Here is a 16267-nt window from a genome sequence, read left to right on the forward strand (position 1 = left end):
CTCATTATCGTTCCCCAAAGCAACAACTCCGGTTGTCTCTTCCATCACTGAACCTGTGCCTACTTCTTCAACCAATACGATTACTCTCAGTCGTGCAGAATATGATCAGCTTCTTTCTCAGAGTTTTGCATTTGTGTCTGCCTTTATTGTAGTGACTGATGTGGCATGCTCTGCGGGTACTCAGTTGGATGATGGAGGTAAGATATGGATTATTGATTCTGGCGCCTCTCAACACTTTTGTGAAGATTCACATAGTTTCTCTACACTGGTTCATATATCTTTCCCTCGTCATGTTAAATTGGCAGATGGTAGATTATCCCCAATGGTGGGGCAAGGAGATGTGCATTTTACCCCTACATTATGGATTCAATATGTTCTCCATGCTCCACAGTTTCCTTAGAATTTATTATCCGTAAGCCAGCTTATAAAAGAACTAAATTGTCGAGTTATATTTGACCCGGGTTCTTGTGTATTTCAGGATTTGCTGTCTGGGAAGAAGATTGGTGGAGGCCATGAGGAGGGAGGTGTTTATATCTTACACAACCTGTTGGAGTAGCAACTTCGTGTGTGGAATCGAGTTCTAATTCCTACCAATGGCATCTCAGATTGGGTCATCATTCTCTTTCCAAGCTTCAAAGAGTCATTCCACAGGTCTCTCCTACAGCGTCCTTTCAGTGTGAAGCATGTCAGTTGGGCAAGCATCATCGTAGTTCTTTTTCTTTAAGTCAGAGTTGTACTAGTCAAAGTCCTTTTGATCTAATTCATGTTGATGTTTGGGGGCCTAGTCGGGTTCCTAATAGGTTTCAGTCCAAGTATTACCTTGTCATTGTTGATGACTACTCTAGAGTGTCTTGGGTCTTTTTAATAAAGGAGAGATCTGAAGTCTTGTGTATTCTCCAATCTTTTATTCTTGAAATAAATACTCAATTTGGTTCCATTGTTAAAATTGTTTGCATTGATAATGCTCTTGAATTCAAATCTAGCAAACTATTACAATTTTATCGGGATAATGGGATTTGCCCTTAATTTTCATGTGCCCATACGACCCAGCAAAATGGGGTAGCTGAAAGAAAACACTGACACGTTTTGAAAGTAACTCGAACCCTTATGATTCAAACAAACATGCCAGCTTCTTTTTGGGGAGATGCTCTTCTTACTTCTTGTTACCTTATTAACAGAATGCCTTCTACTGCTCTTAATGACCAAATTCCTATCAGACAACTTTATCCTGATTGTTCTTTGTTCAAAGTTTCTCCTAAGGTATTTAGTTGTGTTTGTTTTGTGCAAAAACTTGGACCTACTAAGGACAAACTAGCTGCACAGGCAACTAAGTGTGTCTTCCTTGGGTATCCAAAAAATCAAAAAGGGTACAAATGTCTTGACCCCATTGCTCGTAAAGAGTATATCAGTGCGGATGTCACATTCTTTGAGACCATTCCTTACTTCTCGCCGTGCGCGTCTCGTGTGAATCCTGATATGTCCACATCATTTCCCTTACCCATTCCTCCCATTCCTTTGGAGTCAGTTCCTTTATTGCCTTCATTATGTTCTGATCCCTCTTCAACTCGGTTCCATGATCCTCCACTGGTGTATACTCGTCGTCAAGCCTCCTCTTGTGGCCCTTCATTGTCTTCTTCTCCTGCAGTCAGTGATCCTGATTATGTTGATGATTCTATTGCTTATCCTGATGATCGTAGAGCAGATCCTGAGATTAAAAAGGATTTGCCCATAGCCCTGAGGAAAGGCATGCGTCAGTGTACTCTGCACCCAATTTCAAAGTTTGTGTCCACAGACAAGATTGGAAAGAGCATGCAAAACTTTCTATCTGCTTTATCTGCCATCTCCAGTCCTATCAATCATCAACAGGCTTTATTAGATCCTCAATGGAAACAAGCAATGCAAGAAAAAATGGACGCCTTGATTTCTCAAGGGACTTGGGAGCTTGTCGATCCTCCTTCTGATGCAGACATTGTTGGTTGTAAGTGGGTGTACACTATTAAATATCATTTTGATGGCACTCTGGAGAGACACAAAGCTCGTCTAGTCGCCAAAGGCTACACCCAAACATATGGGGTGGACTTCTTTGAGACTTTCTCTCCCGTAGCCAGAATGGGCACTATACGCTTAGTTACTTCTGTGGTTGTTCATCATGGGTGGAGTATGACTCGGCTTGATGTGAAGAATGCTTTTCTGTATGGGGATCTATCTGAGACGGTCTACATGCAACAACCGCCTGGCTTCGAACGACAGGGAGAGTGTGGCAAAGTGTGCAAACTAAAAAAGGCAATATATGGCCTAAAGCAAAGCCCGCGTGCATGGTTTCACAAATTGTTTGAGGTGATGTCTAAATTTGGTTTTCAGAGGTCACCATCAAATCATTCTTTGTTCATAAAGAATAGCTCTAAGGGTTTTGTGACTATGGTTGTTTATGTTGATATAATTTTAACTGGAGATAATGAGCAGGAGATTTCAAGCACCAAGGCATATCTGCAGAAATACTTTATTACAAAGGATCTGGGTCCTCTCAAGTACTTGTTGGGAATCGAAGTAGCAAGAAATAGAGAAGGTATGGTTCTTTCTCAGAGTAAATATGTGCTTGATCTTTTACAGGAGACAGGGATGCTTGGTGCAAAACCAGCCACTATTCCCATGAATCCTAAACTGTTCTTGTATGACGAGCAATCTGAGGCAGTTGATAGTAAGTCCTATAGGACTCTCATTGGTAAACTTCTCTATGTTACTGTAACTAGGCCTGACATATCATTTGTTGTTGGCAAATTGAGTCAATTCATGGATAAACCAAGAAAAGTTCATTGGGAGGCAGCTATGATGGTTCTTAAATACCTGAAGACATCTCCAGGAAAAGGTCTATTGTTTACAAAAGAGGCAAATCTTGATGTGGTTGCGTATACTAATGCTGATTATGCAGGGTTGGTTGATGATAGGAAGTCTACTACAGGGTTCTGTGTTTTTGTTGGTGGCAACTTAGTTTCATGGAGAAGCAAGAAACAAGTTGTAGTAGCAAGATCAAGTGTTGAGTCAGAATATAGGGTCATGGCACAAACTGCTGCTGAAATGATTTGGATAAAATCTATGCTTACCGGATTGAGCATAAAGGTTTCTCTGCCTATTAAGATGATGTGTTTCATGAGAGGACTAAGCATATTGAGATAGATTGTCATTATATTCGGGATATGGTTCAAGTGGGAAATATATCAACTTTTCATGTTTCTTCAGAAGATCAAGTAGCAGATGTTTTTACCAAACCCCTTCCTATCACAGAATTCTCAAAGTGTTGTAACAAGCTGAGCATGATTGATATCTATGCTCCAGCTTGAGGGGGAGTGTTGAGAGTTATTATCGTGAGGTGTTTATTGGGTGGTCTTGTTTATATTTTAACTTTCAATGGTCTCTAGTGTAATTTTCTTTATTGACCCTAATCACTACTTAAGGGTGATTAGGGATAATCGTGAAGGTACTTTTCTATCTTTTCTCAAAACAAGTTTCAACATATACTTTAATTATATGTAATTTGATTTTTTTATAGTAGATTGGTGGATTTCTTTTGCCATTTGTTGTCTCCAGCTCCAGACCTTTGTTGTTCAAGTCTTAGGTCTCGCATGCATTACATTCAGTTGTGAACGTGATTGAAGTACTTTTGAAGCAGTAAAATATTATTTACTACTAATTACTAAATAATATTTGTTAGTTTGTATATATTTTAACTTTATATATATTTTTATAGATTCATACAAAGAAAAGAAACTGACTTTTGCACAAAAAGTTGAATGGTTTGTTTTTTGTGCAGTATAATCATAAATTGAAACAAAGGTATGAGGAGAGAATGAAAAAAAGGAGATCTCGACCCCATTGTCTTAAGAGAAGTCAATGTTAATCTTTAAAAATGACACATCACTTACATGAGATCTTGTTGATAAGGCATCCAAAGCGTTAAGGCATAGGGTGGGGGTAAAAATACCTGTAACTAATGTCCTAAGAAAGAAAATGTTTGACAAAGGAAAGAAGGTGGTGAGGGTGGAAGAAGAAGAGGAATAAGCTAACTCTGCAAATAAAACTGAAGAAGATGAGCAATATATCAATGAAGATGATGATAGACTTTCAAGTTCATCTAAGGATTAAATTTAAGTTGTTATTATAAACTTATTGGTTTTTTTTTACTATTTTATACTTAAATACAGTTAAAGTTAATTATGTTATGTGTGTAGATTTGTTAAATGTTTGTATGCTTATATTTTTATTTGGTGATTAATTTGTTATGTTTTAATTTTTTGCATTGGTTATCAGTTGCATGGTTTATTTATTCCATTGTTCTTTGTTTCATTTTTTAACATGGTTATCAGTTACATTATTTTACATCTTTGTAGTGATTAGATTTATTAATTCGTGTTCTAGTAAGTCGATGGAGGGTAGAGGTCTTGAAGGATGCCTCTCAAAGAAACCTGCATTGAAATATTGTACACTATTGATTTAGAGATGCCAAAGAAATAGTGAAGTGTAATTTTTGTGATTTTATAATGCATGAAGGATTGTATAGATTTAAATATCATGTTGTGGGACATATTAACTCCACTGTGAAATTATGTAAACATAGCATTCCTTCTGATATTTGTGTTGAGCTTCTTACTAGTCTTAAAAAAGATGATGAGAGAAAGGCACAAGTACCTGCAACATTTGTGGGACAGAAATTGTATGAAGATGATCTGCCATCATCATCTCAAGCCACTAAAAGATGCAATAAATGAAGGAAATCGTTGAAATGAAGTTTGATACTGAAGAATGAAGATGACTTTTATATATAGACATATGTTTCAGAATTCTATGTTTAGTTAAATGTATTGTGTTGTTAAATATTTTGTGTTCGACAATGTATTGAGCAGGTTATTTAATATAATTATCTTATAGTGTTTGATGACATATTTTGTTTTGTTTATTGCTTATTGTTGATTGATTTTATGTTGTATACATATTTGTTATTAATTTTAGTAGTTTGTTTACATATTTGTATATATTTTTTTTGTTTTTTTATTTGGGGTACTGCCTAGACTGCCAAGGCTTTTTAGGGGCTCACCGCCTAGGCTCCGCCTAGCGCCTATGACAACTAAGAACAAAACCACCTAAATTCACTGCAAAGTTATCAAAAAATGATAAGAAGAACGTTAAAATTGGGTGATCTAATCAATGGATTGGTCCAAGTAGACACTTGCCACTTTATACTAATCTGACTCAACTTGACTCTAAAATTGATTCCCACTGGTACGGATAATGTATGGAATCAATCAGGATTGGTTAGTTGGACCCAATCTGGCCTGATTTGAGCACACCAATCTGGAATAGACACACACCAGAAAAAAAAACAAAAGAAAAAGGGTGAAGGAAAAAGAACAGAGAAGAGTAGGCTTGATAACATGACTACCGACATGACATACAACCTAAGAAGACAACCATTTATGGCATCAGAATTTTTTAATATCAATAGGAGTCCTACCAATGATAAAATGATAATAGAATGTCGAAAGCCAGTACAATGATGGCCATGTGGAAACTGGAAAGTGATGGACGTCTTACTTTTTCTTCATTGCTTGCAGCTTGAAGCTCCAAACTATGCTTTTCCAGAAACTCACCAAAATTTGGGTCCTAGTGAAACAATGAAGCAAACATAACCTTATTAATATTTCAAGCATCAAGAAATAATGCCGTACTGAAAGAAGTATGAAGAGTTGTCTATATCACAAAAGATGCACTTGTTTTCTTTTTATGAGCAAACACAAAAGCAAAAATAAAAAACAAAAAGCACTTCTATTGCTTTAAATATGCCCTTCATACTTAAGAATACAACATTTCAAGGGTCATAACATGAAAATCTTTCTGAGCATTAGCCAGGGCAGTAAACTGGAAATATTCAGTTGAGATCTAGGTCTTAGTGAATCTGACCTATCCGGATCTAGCTTAATCAAATTTAGAGTTGGATGGAAAAGGCAATATTGAACCTGTACTCGGTTAGCTAATCAGATATATTTTATAAGGAATTGGGTTGGATTACCCTTGGATCCAGATTCAAATGAAAATCTGAAAACTGCATCCGAATCTGATTATTAATCAGATTCATTTGCTATACCGATTCAACTAATCAGATTTGTACTTTTCAGATACCTGACTCAAACGTGATCGATTGGCATCCCTAGCATTATTTCATTTTGGGTAAAACTAAGTGCATTACAATGATGAATGTGAGCCATCAATTTTTTTGACTTCAAAATAGGAGAGAAATTTTTTAAAACAAACCCTACATGTTTATATTAGTTAGACATACCATTATGTTGAGCTTAATATCTATGGTCATTTCAAGGTCTTAATTAAGTACAAGGTCGTTCTTACCTTTTTCTTCAGCCGATCTAACTTACTTTTCTGCTTCACGAGTTCCACCTGAATTGTCTTGTTCTGCTCAGATAGAGCAGTATGGTAGCTTTCATCTACAGCAACAGCAATTATATTGAAAAATATCCTCTTGCGATTTTACTAAAACAAAAATTTAGGATATTTCAAACACCAAATTTCACTGTTGTAATTATGTTCCAACCTGAATTATCATCACTTCCATCTTTAACAAGATAAGAACCATTCAAATCCTGAAACCAATATCAGAATTCAGAACTCTTTCATAAATAAATAAAGAATTAGAAAAAGATGAGGCCGGATTTTTAGAAGAGCATGGCATTACCTCAGAAAGAAGACCATCACTTTCCGAATCTAAATCTATAACTGAATCATTGTCAACATCATTACCAAAAGTATCTGCAAAAATGTCGTCGAGCGCCTGATTTACAATACCTTCAGGATATCTGACAACAATGATGAGCATAACTATATATGAACATAAACACTTGCATTTCAAGTTAAATCGTTAATTAATTGCCTCACCTTAAGACAACTATACAAAATGGAACAAATGTATGTGCACAGATAATTCCATAATACATTGAAAGATATTACGCCCATAATCTAGCTAGAATCTTGGTAAAAAAAATTCGCTACTTTCTGGAAACTGAAAAAGCATCACTACCTTCTGAATAATCATGTCATATAAACTTGCAATATATGACTCAGACTATTTGGAAAACTCAATTGCATTTAACAATTAACCAATGGAAACAATGAAGCTCCTGAATAACATACATGAATGAGGAAAGAACTTAGTAAATTGTGAAATGCTTGACAATTAATCAGTGGGCGAAAGTGAAATTGTGTGATGCTTGGTTGATACTTTGAAATGCTCTTTTTTAAAACAATTATTTTCAATAAAAGCTTGGAAAATCGTCAACCAAAAATATAAAAACCGACTTTCCACAAAGTGGTAAGTACGGGTCGAATCCTCAGGGAACAGGAATTAATCAAGATATTTCTAGAAATTTTGATTTATTAATTACACATATCAATCTACAATTATAAAGTTACTACAATTACAATTAATCACTAAAGTGAACATGAAAAAAAAACAACTAAATCTTCTGCTCCACACCAAGGGTATTTCCATCTTTTCGCCAATTAGATGATCTTCGCACTTGGATAATAACCCTGGAAATTAAATATGCTTTTCAACCTAAAAATGCAGAAAAATACAGAGCTAGTATTCTATTCTAACAATGCCAACAATACTAAAATCAATTCTAATTTTACGAAAATAATAAAACAAATGCTACTTATCAAACAATAATTAAATAAAATACTAAACTAAGTCTAAAATTAACTAAATTAATTCTACTAATGCTGTATGATGATTATGCAACTCCTAAAATGCAGAAACTACTGAAAATAGGTCCAAAATGCCGAAATTAAAAAAATTACGAAACTGCCCCTAACTAGTGTAAAATATAATTCTAACAGGTTATCGGAAAACCACTGTTTGACAGGGCAAACGAAATCCGATTTTCCCGAAATTTATTTTGTTATGCAACTGACAGATTAAAAAATCTGACAGTTTTTACGGAATGGAAAAACAGTATCTGGAACTCCAGATATAAGCGTTTCAAATCTGGGAAAAATCAGGATATTGAAAGTCCTGTAATTTGAAATCCAGAAAAAGCGGTTTTCGCAAAACGCTTAAAAATCAGACCAAATCAACTCCGAATGAGCTGAAATTTTGTATGTAGTCAAATAACATGTCAATAAAGTAAATAGAACAAAAAAATTTGGAAAACACGAAATTTTTGCACAGCAAATAACGCTTGTGCGACAGGGCAAAAATCGGGTTTTTCGTTGAATGCACTATTCACTTTGTGAACCTATTTTACCCACTAAGAATGTAATCTACATGCAATGCAAACTTAATTAATCCTATATGACTGATTATATGCAGATGTTAACTATAATGAAGCTAAATGAACTCTACATGAAATATGACATGCATGTTATGACTATGCACTAAATGAAATACTAATGCAATTACTATCAAAACACTAAATAATGTAGTTATATGACTAAATGCTGTACCAAATATAAACTAACTACAATATACTAACTAACTTATTAACAAACAACAAACTAACAAACACACATCAAATCAACAAATATAAATTGTAACTAAACAATTAAAGAAATAACTATACTAGTTAATCTAAAATCACTATGAGTTAAATCTAAAAAATATGGGACTAATATGGAACAAAAAGACACGGGTTTGACTAGGACTAGGGTCGGTTGACTTAGGATGGATCGGTTTTGACTTAGCTAAGGTTGAGTTAACTTGGATAAGGTTGACTCGATTAGGTTCAAACTAGACTCACCATGGGTTGAACTAAGACTTGACTAGGCTTAGGTCTTGGTTGTGGTTAGGCTTATTAAGACTAGTGTGAACTCGGTTTAGGGTTGACTTAGTCAAATAGGCTCGGTTTGACTTAGGTTGGGGGATATAGGCTCGGGTCAGGATTGACTCGACTTGAACTAACTTTGACTCGACTAGGTTTGATCTAACTAGTTGGGTTCAGTTGACTTAGACTTGGCTAGGGTTTTGACTCAATTAGGTCTAACTAAAACTAGGTTGGACTCAGTATTGAGTTGACTTAGTCAACTAGGTTCGGGTTGACTCACTAGGTGCGACTTGGGTTAGATAGGGTGAGATAGACTAGATGGATCTAAACTTAGGTTAGGTTTGACTCGACTAGGTGTGATTTAGGCTTTGACTTAGGCTAGGCTAGATTTTGACTAGACTCAACGGGTGTAGACTAGGGTTTGACTCGACCTAGGCTCGGTTTGACTAGGTTAGGTTTAGACTAAAGTAGTAACCTCTTAATTCCTACAATTAATTCAAAGTTAATGATTTTAATGGAGAGGGTTGGAAAAGGAATGTAATAATTACCAATATCCAAACTTTGAAATGCTTTGGATTCTCAAAAATCGCCCCATTTAAAGAGGGGGTTACACTCCTTAATTGCCTTTAAAGCTCCTTTTGGAAAATTGAAAAGGTCAATCTAGAAATCCATGATTTTTGCTTTTCAAGATGGAATTAAAGTGCTTTTAATGCTCTATGGAAATCGTGGAGCCTAGATTGGAATTTTTGTTTAATGCCAAAAACACTTTCCAAAGTTAAGGAGTAACTCCTTCTTTAATGCCCATTCAAAATTCAATTTTTCCTTAAATACCTCACACGACTTTTGAAGAACCTCCTTTTTCCAAAATTGCCAACTTCAATTGGTGCTACTTTCTAAACTAAATAAAATTAAATCTACCTAGTAAATAAAAAAACTTAAATAGAAAATCGATTTCCTAGGAATTAATGCTAACCTAATTTTCAAAACCTACTTATAATAAAGAGAGGTTAGTAATGGAAAACACGAATTTCTAAATTAATTGAATGAGTTACTCTAATTAAAACTCACCTACCTCATTGGACTCCTAAAAACGTCTAAGGCAATAAACTCCTAATACAATGAATGTAGACAACCTAATAACTCTACTTAATTGCAATCAAGTCCTACCTAAAATAGCCGAGAGCTCAATGGGAGCTCTAATGGTTGCCGCCCCCCTTGGGGAAGAAGAAGACTAATAAAATAAAAAAAAACAAAATTTACAAACTAAAAAAAAATGATTAAACCTAAATACCAAACGATTTGAGAAACTAAATTAAACTATCTAAAACAAAACTCCTAATTATACAAATGAAAACATGAATAATACTATGCTGAAATTCATGAAAAACCGAAACACACTACATTACATAAACACTATAAAACCAAAACTCTACGAAAAATCGATTTTGATAATTTTTCCAATATGCTTAAAATACTCAAACAATAAAACACTCACACATTCATTAGAAATATCATAAACTACTGAATTTACCCCCACACAACTCTACTAGACTGTAAAAATGTCCACCACACAAACAAATCACAAATTGAAACACAAAAATTACACGCACTTATCAAAAAACATTTCTAAACCAAAGAGGAATAAACAAAAGAATTCAAACGTCAACATAGACTCAAATCAAAATAAATCTACAGTAAACTCGCTGGAATATGATCTATATAGGTTCAACTAACCCAGCTTTGCTTTCAAAAACCGAACTAAAAAAAACTGAAAATAAATCAAAATCGGCTAGAATGGATCTAGCCGATTTATGGATTTTTAATGAAAAACGCCTCTGTTCAAGCTCCCAACACCCAAAATAACTCAAACTAATCTTTTTGAAGGATTTTTCTGTAGAAATAACACAAACACACACGTTGGAGAAGACAACCCAAATCGGCTAGAATAACCTCTAGCCGATTTACACGTTTTTCTTAAAAAATGATGAAAATCGATACTCGAACATGTAAACAATAAAACAAACCTAGATCTAACATGCTGGTCTATGCACGGACTCTATTCTAAGGTTGAAAACAAAAAGAAAACAATAAACACTCAGAAAATAAAGAAAAGAAAACCAACACTCACTTTCAGTTTTAGCTAGAAGAGAAGGAAGAAGAAGACCTACCTTTTGGAAGATCCGACGACCGGGGGGATGAAGAATAGCGGACCGTGGCTGGAGATGGACGTCCTACACAGTTCGAGAATGCTGTACTTCACCAAAAAATGGCATCTTTGCAGCTGCTACACGTTGGAGATCCACTGACGATGGAATGTGAGCCGATTCTCGATCGGAGGGTGTAGAAAGCCGGATGGAGGTAGGGCCAGCTCACCTTGGTGGTGTGTTTCGCACTCCCGCACAAGGTTAATGGTCTCCACCTCTGCTACACCTGCAAAAATATAGAAAAATGGTGAAACTACAGCAAGGAGAAAGAAAGAAATGAAAAGAAAACGAAAGAGGGCTCGAAATATGCTTGGAATCCAAGCATAGACCGGTCTTCAATGGCCAAAACGTGGGGGAGATGGAGAGGAAGGAGCTGCTGCTGTAGAGTCACTGTAAGGGGCGTCCAAACACAGCCAAAGACGCCTAGGGTTCTTTAAAAAAAACTATTTATAGTTTTGACCTTTTTCAGAAAGAGGGTTAAAAAATAAATTTTTGCTAGGCGCCACTTTCTGGGGGGTTTTCTGCAAAACTTTTTGAAATGGATATGGATAGGCGTGTGGATTGGGTTTTGGGCTTTCTAAGAGATGATCCAAGGTTCAAGTAACCTAATTGGGTCGGATATGGATCCGATCCACCTCGAAATCCGTGCCCAATCACTAAAATAGCCATAACTCTCTCATTTTAACTCCGATTTTTCTGAAATTCGAACCATAACCCCTTACTATCAAAACACATCTAAATATGGGTTTAAAACCTTAAACTTATTACAAAATGCATGAAAAACTTGTTAACATGATGTGCATTTCATGCATCATCAAATACCCCCATGCTTGAATGTTTGTTAGTCCCTTAACAAACCCTAATTATTCTATGCAACGAAGACAAGAAATGCTAAGCATGAATGCATAATACTAACTCACTTTCGTAGGAATCACGGTTGCATTTAGCGTATGCAACAAGCCCTTTAAACCCCTAGCTTACGCTAGTGGACGAGTAAGGTCTCGTGAGGGTTTGCAGAGATGCTACCCACAAACATCAATGAAATGCGAGGATGATTTTTCAACAATATTAGGCTCTTAAGAATGCAGTTGTAATAAATATTTCATGTAATTGACATTCTCAAAACAAGTTTAAAAATCTCATGCCACCACCGTAAAAATTCTTTTCCTTCACTTTTTTAATATTGTAGCTAGTTCATGATTTTTCTCCAAAAGTCAAGTATTCTCATGTTTTACTCATTTATTCTCACTTGTATATTTTCTGCACAGTAGTACACATGTATGCCTAAGCAATGAAGATTTTCTCATTCAGCACATTCTTTTTCTTTTATTTTCACTCTTTTTTTTTTTTTTTCAACTTTTGATCTCTTGCGCATTCTTCTCATATGAGCACTATTTCGAATAGTCAGTTTTCGTGACCCATGTAGCGAGCTTTGGGTCAGTGACTCCCAAGTCGGCCGACCTTAGGGCACTAGATACAGAGTATCCCTCGGACTTAATTGCTCGAGTCACTAGACCTTCTATTCCAATAGTTTACGTATAGTCTTCCTCTCGTCCTGTGCAATGTCTCTATCTCTTAGGCTTTCTATGCAGTCCATGTAACAAGCTTTCGAACCGATGGCTCCCAAACCAGCTGGCTTTGGGGCACCAGGTGTAAAACACCCTTCAGATTCTACTTACTCGAACTACAAAGGCCACAGATATCGACTTAGACAAGAAGATGATGTCCTTCGTTATCCTTTTCGTTAAGATACTCAAACACTTCATCTTATATCTGAGTTCCACTACTAGGATTCACGAAGACATCAACAACTAAACGTAGCTCTATTCTTTTAAACTCATTTTTCAAACATATCTTTCCATTGCTTATTTCTTTCACAAAACATACTATGCATACTTATACTAAAGTGATTCAAAATTTTCTAACGATCAAATACTATCTTTTCTTTGAATTTTCTCATAAACAGCTACACTATTTGACTCAGTTCAGAAAAAAAAATTTTATGGGGCTTAAAATTTTATAAACTGTTAGATTATGCCAAAAACAATCATATATGCTACAACTTGTTCTCAAATGCCTACTTTAATTACCAGTCATAAAAAAATTGACATTTTTTGTATGCATGCATCTAAACCACCCCCCCATGCTTGAATGACACTGTCCCTAGTGGCATACAAAATAAGTAAAATTGTAATGCACATGCACACTAAAAGACACTAAAAAAAATATGGGAGAAAGGATAGATACAACCTGATTTGCTCTGAGCTTCTGAAGTTGAATTTCATCTGATCTTTGAATTCTTTGAAAGCTCTTTTCTGTACCTGGTAACTGATACAGTAAATGTTAAATTCATCCTGCATACATCAAAACACAAGTTAGCACATATGAAATGAAATACTGAATAAAGAAAAACACTGAAATGAAAAACAAATTAATGTACATATGATACATCCCTCTGGTCGAATCCTTCATGCCTTTGTGAGATGCACTATCTCACACTCACCATCCTGCAGGGCATCTGAAATAAAGGGCTTCAATCTTTGCCCATTCACCTTAAATATACCTTGGGTCATAGGATCGAATAATGTCACTGCTCCATGGGGAAATACTTCTTTCACAATGTAAGGACCTGTCCATCTCGATCGTAACTTCCCTGGGAATAGATGCAAACGAGAATTGTATAGCCAAACTTTCTGATCTGGCTCAAACACTTTCCTGACAATATGCTTATCATGAAATGCTTTCGTGCGAGCTTTGTATAATTTGGCATTCTCATACGCATCATTTCTGAGTTCCTCTAATTCTGAGAGCTGCAGTGCTCTCTCTTTGCCAGCCTGGGTAAGGTCAAAATTCAATTTCTTGATAGCCCAGTACGCTCTATGCTCTAGCTCAACAGGAAGATGGCATGCTTTCCCGAATACAAGGCGATACGGGGACATGCCAATGGGAGTCTTGAATGCAGTTCTATATGCCCAAAGTGCATCATCTAAGCGCTGGGACCAATCCTTGCGGTCCGGACGAAGTGTCTTTTCTAAAATTCGCTTAATCTCCCTATTGGACACTTCAACCTGTCTACTAGTCTGCGGATGATATGGAGTGGTGAATCTATGATTGACAGAATATCTTCTCAGCAGAGAAGCTATCTGAATATTCCTAAAATGCTTGCCACCGTCGCTAATCATCGCACGTGGCACCCCAAAATGACTGAAAATGTTGTGCTTAATGAACTTAAGCACTACTCTATGATCATTGGTCTTGGTTGCCACAGCCTCGACCCACTTGGATACATAATCAACTGCCACCAGAATGTATAAATTTCTGAATGAAGGCGGAAATGGTCCCATGAAATCAATGCCCCAAACATCAAAAATCTCGACTATCAAAATCGGAAGCAAGGGCATCATGTCCCTCTTGGACATGTTCCCAAATTGGTGACATCGAAGACATCGTCTACAGAACTCATGAGCATCCCTGTGGAGTGTGGGCCAATAAAATCCCGACTGCAACACCTTTGCAGCCGTCTTCCTACTGCTAAAATGCCCTCCACAGGCTAATGAATGGGAAAAATTCAGAATGGATTGGTACTCCTCCTCCGGAACACATCTCCTAATGATCTGGTCTGCACAATATTTGAATAACTCTGGTTCATCCCAATAATAGTGTCTCACCTGAGATAGGAATCTCTCACACTCATTCTTGTTCCAATGCTCTGGTATCTGCCTCGAAACCAGATAGTTCACAATATCAGCTAACCAGGGTAACTGCGGTGTACTGACTGACATAATCTGCTCGTCGGGGAAAGAATCACTGATCGGCCTCTGATCCTGCGTGGTCTCTACGATCAGTCTGGAAAAATGGTCTGCTACTATATTTTCGCTTCCCTTTTTATCTCGAATCTCGAGATCAAACTCCTGTAGTAGTAGAACCCAACGAATCAATCTCGGTTTGGTGTCTTTCTTATTCAACAAATATTTCAATGCCGCATGGTCAGAATAGACAACCACCTTCGAACCGAGTAAATAGGACCTAAACTTGTCCAATGCGAAAACTACAGCAAGTAGTTCCTTCTCTGTCGTAGTATAATTCATCTGAGCATCAGACAGGGTTCTACTCGCATAGTAGATAACATAGGGCTTCCTATCAACTCGTTGTCCTAAGATAGCCCCCATAGCATAATCAGATACATCACACATAATCTCAAATGGGAGAGTCCAATCTGGAGGTCTCAAAATAGGTGCAGTAATCAAGGCCTCTTTGAGAATCTCAAAGGCCTTCATACAATCCTCACCGAAAACAAAGGGCTGGTCTTTCTCCAATAAGGTGCAAAGCGGTCGAGAGATTTTGCTGAAATCTTTTATGAACTGCCTGTAAAATCCCGCATGCCCTAAAAATGATCGAATCTGCCTCACAGAGGTGGGTGGAGTCAAACGGGAAATGGATTCCACCTTCGCTCTGTCAACCTCAATACCACGCTTGGACATAATGTGTCCAAGCACAATCCCCTCCTGGACCATAAAATGGCTCTTTTCCCAACTCAGGACGAGATTTGTCTCCGCACACCTACTCAGTACTCGAGTAAGTTTTTGGAGGCAATCTTCAAAAGAAGAGCCATACACTGAAAAGTCGTCCATGAAAACTTCCATCACATCATCTATCATGTCCGAGAAGATAGCAAGCATGCACCTTTGAAAAGTAGCCGGGGCATTACAGAGCCCAAAAGGCATACGTCTAAATGCGAAGGTGTCGTAAGGACATGTAAACGTGGTCTTCTCCTGGTTGTCAGGATGGACAGCTACCTGATTGTATCCTGAATATCCATCTAGAAAGCAGTAGTAGCTCTGCCCTGCGAGTCTCTCTAAGATCTGATCAATGAATGGCAATAGAAAATGATCTTTCCTAGTTGCCACGTTCAGCTTCCTATAATCGATGCAGACTCGCCATCCTGTAGTGGTCCTCATTGGAATTCTCTCACCCTTCTCGTTCTCAACCACAGTGAGTCCTGACTTCTTCGGCACAACCTGAATCGGACTGACCCACTGGCTATCAGAAATAGGGTAAATGATTCCGGCATCCAACCACTTCACCACCTCTTTCTTCACCACTTCCTTCATGTTGGGATTTAGCCTTCTCTGCATATCCCTAAATGGCTTGACTTCCTCATCACAATGGATTCTATGCATGCAGAATGAAGGATCAATCCCCTTCAGATCAGCAACTCCCCAGCCAATCGCTGCCTTG

General features: G+C 37.0%; 1 protein-coding gene across 1 annotated transcript in view; it reads right to left on the minus strand.

Annotated features, from left to right (window-relative positions):
* Nucleotides 1-16267, minus strand: part of LOC149818443 (uncharacterized) — a 1135480-nt gene that overhangs the window by 131689 nt on the left and 987524 nt on the right. Inside the window, exon 17 of the mRNA XM_089986219.1 lies at nt 1499-1639. Coding sequence (XP_089842345.1) covers nt 1499-1639 — 141 coding nt within the window. The remainder of the gene's footprint in view (nt 1-1498; nt 1640-16267) is intronic.

This window comes from Nuphar pumila, chromosome 13, assembly GCF_984573655.1.
Source record: "Nuphar pumila chromosome 13, dmNupPumi1.hap1.1, whole genome shotgun sequence".
NCBI lineage: Eukaryota > Viridiplantae > Streptophyta > Magnoliopsida > Nymphaeales > Nymphaeaceae > Nuphar > Nuphar pumila.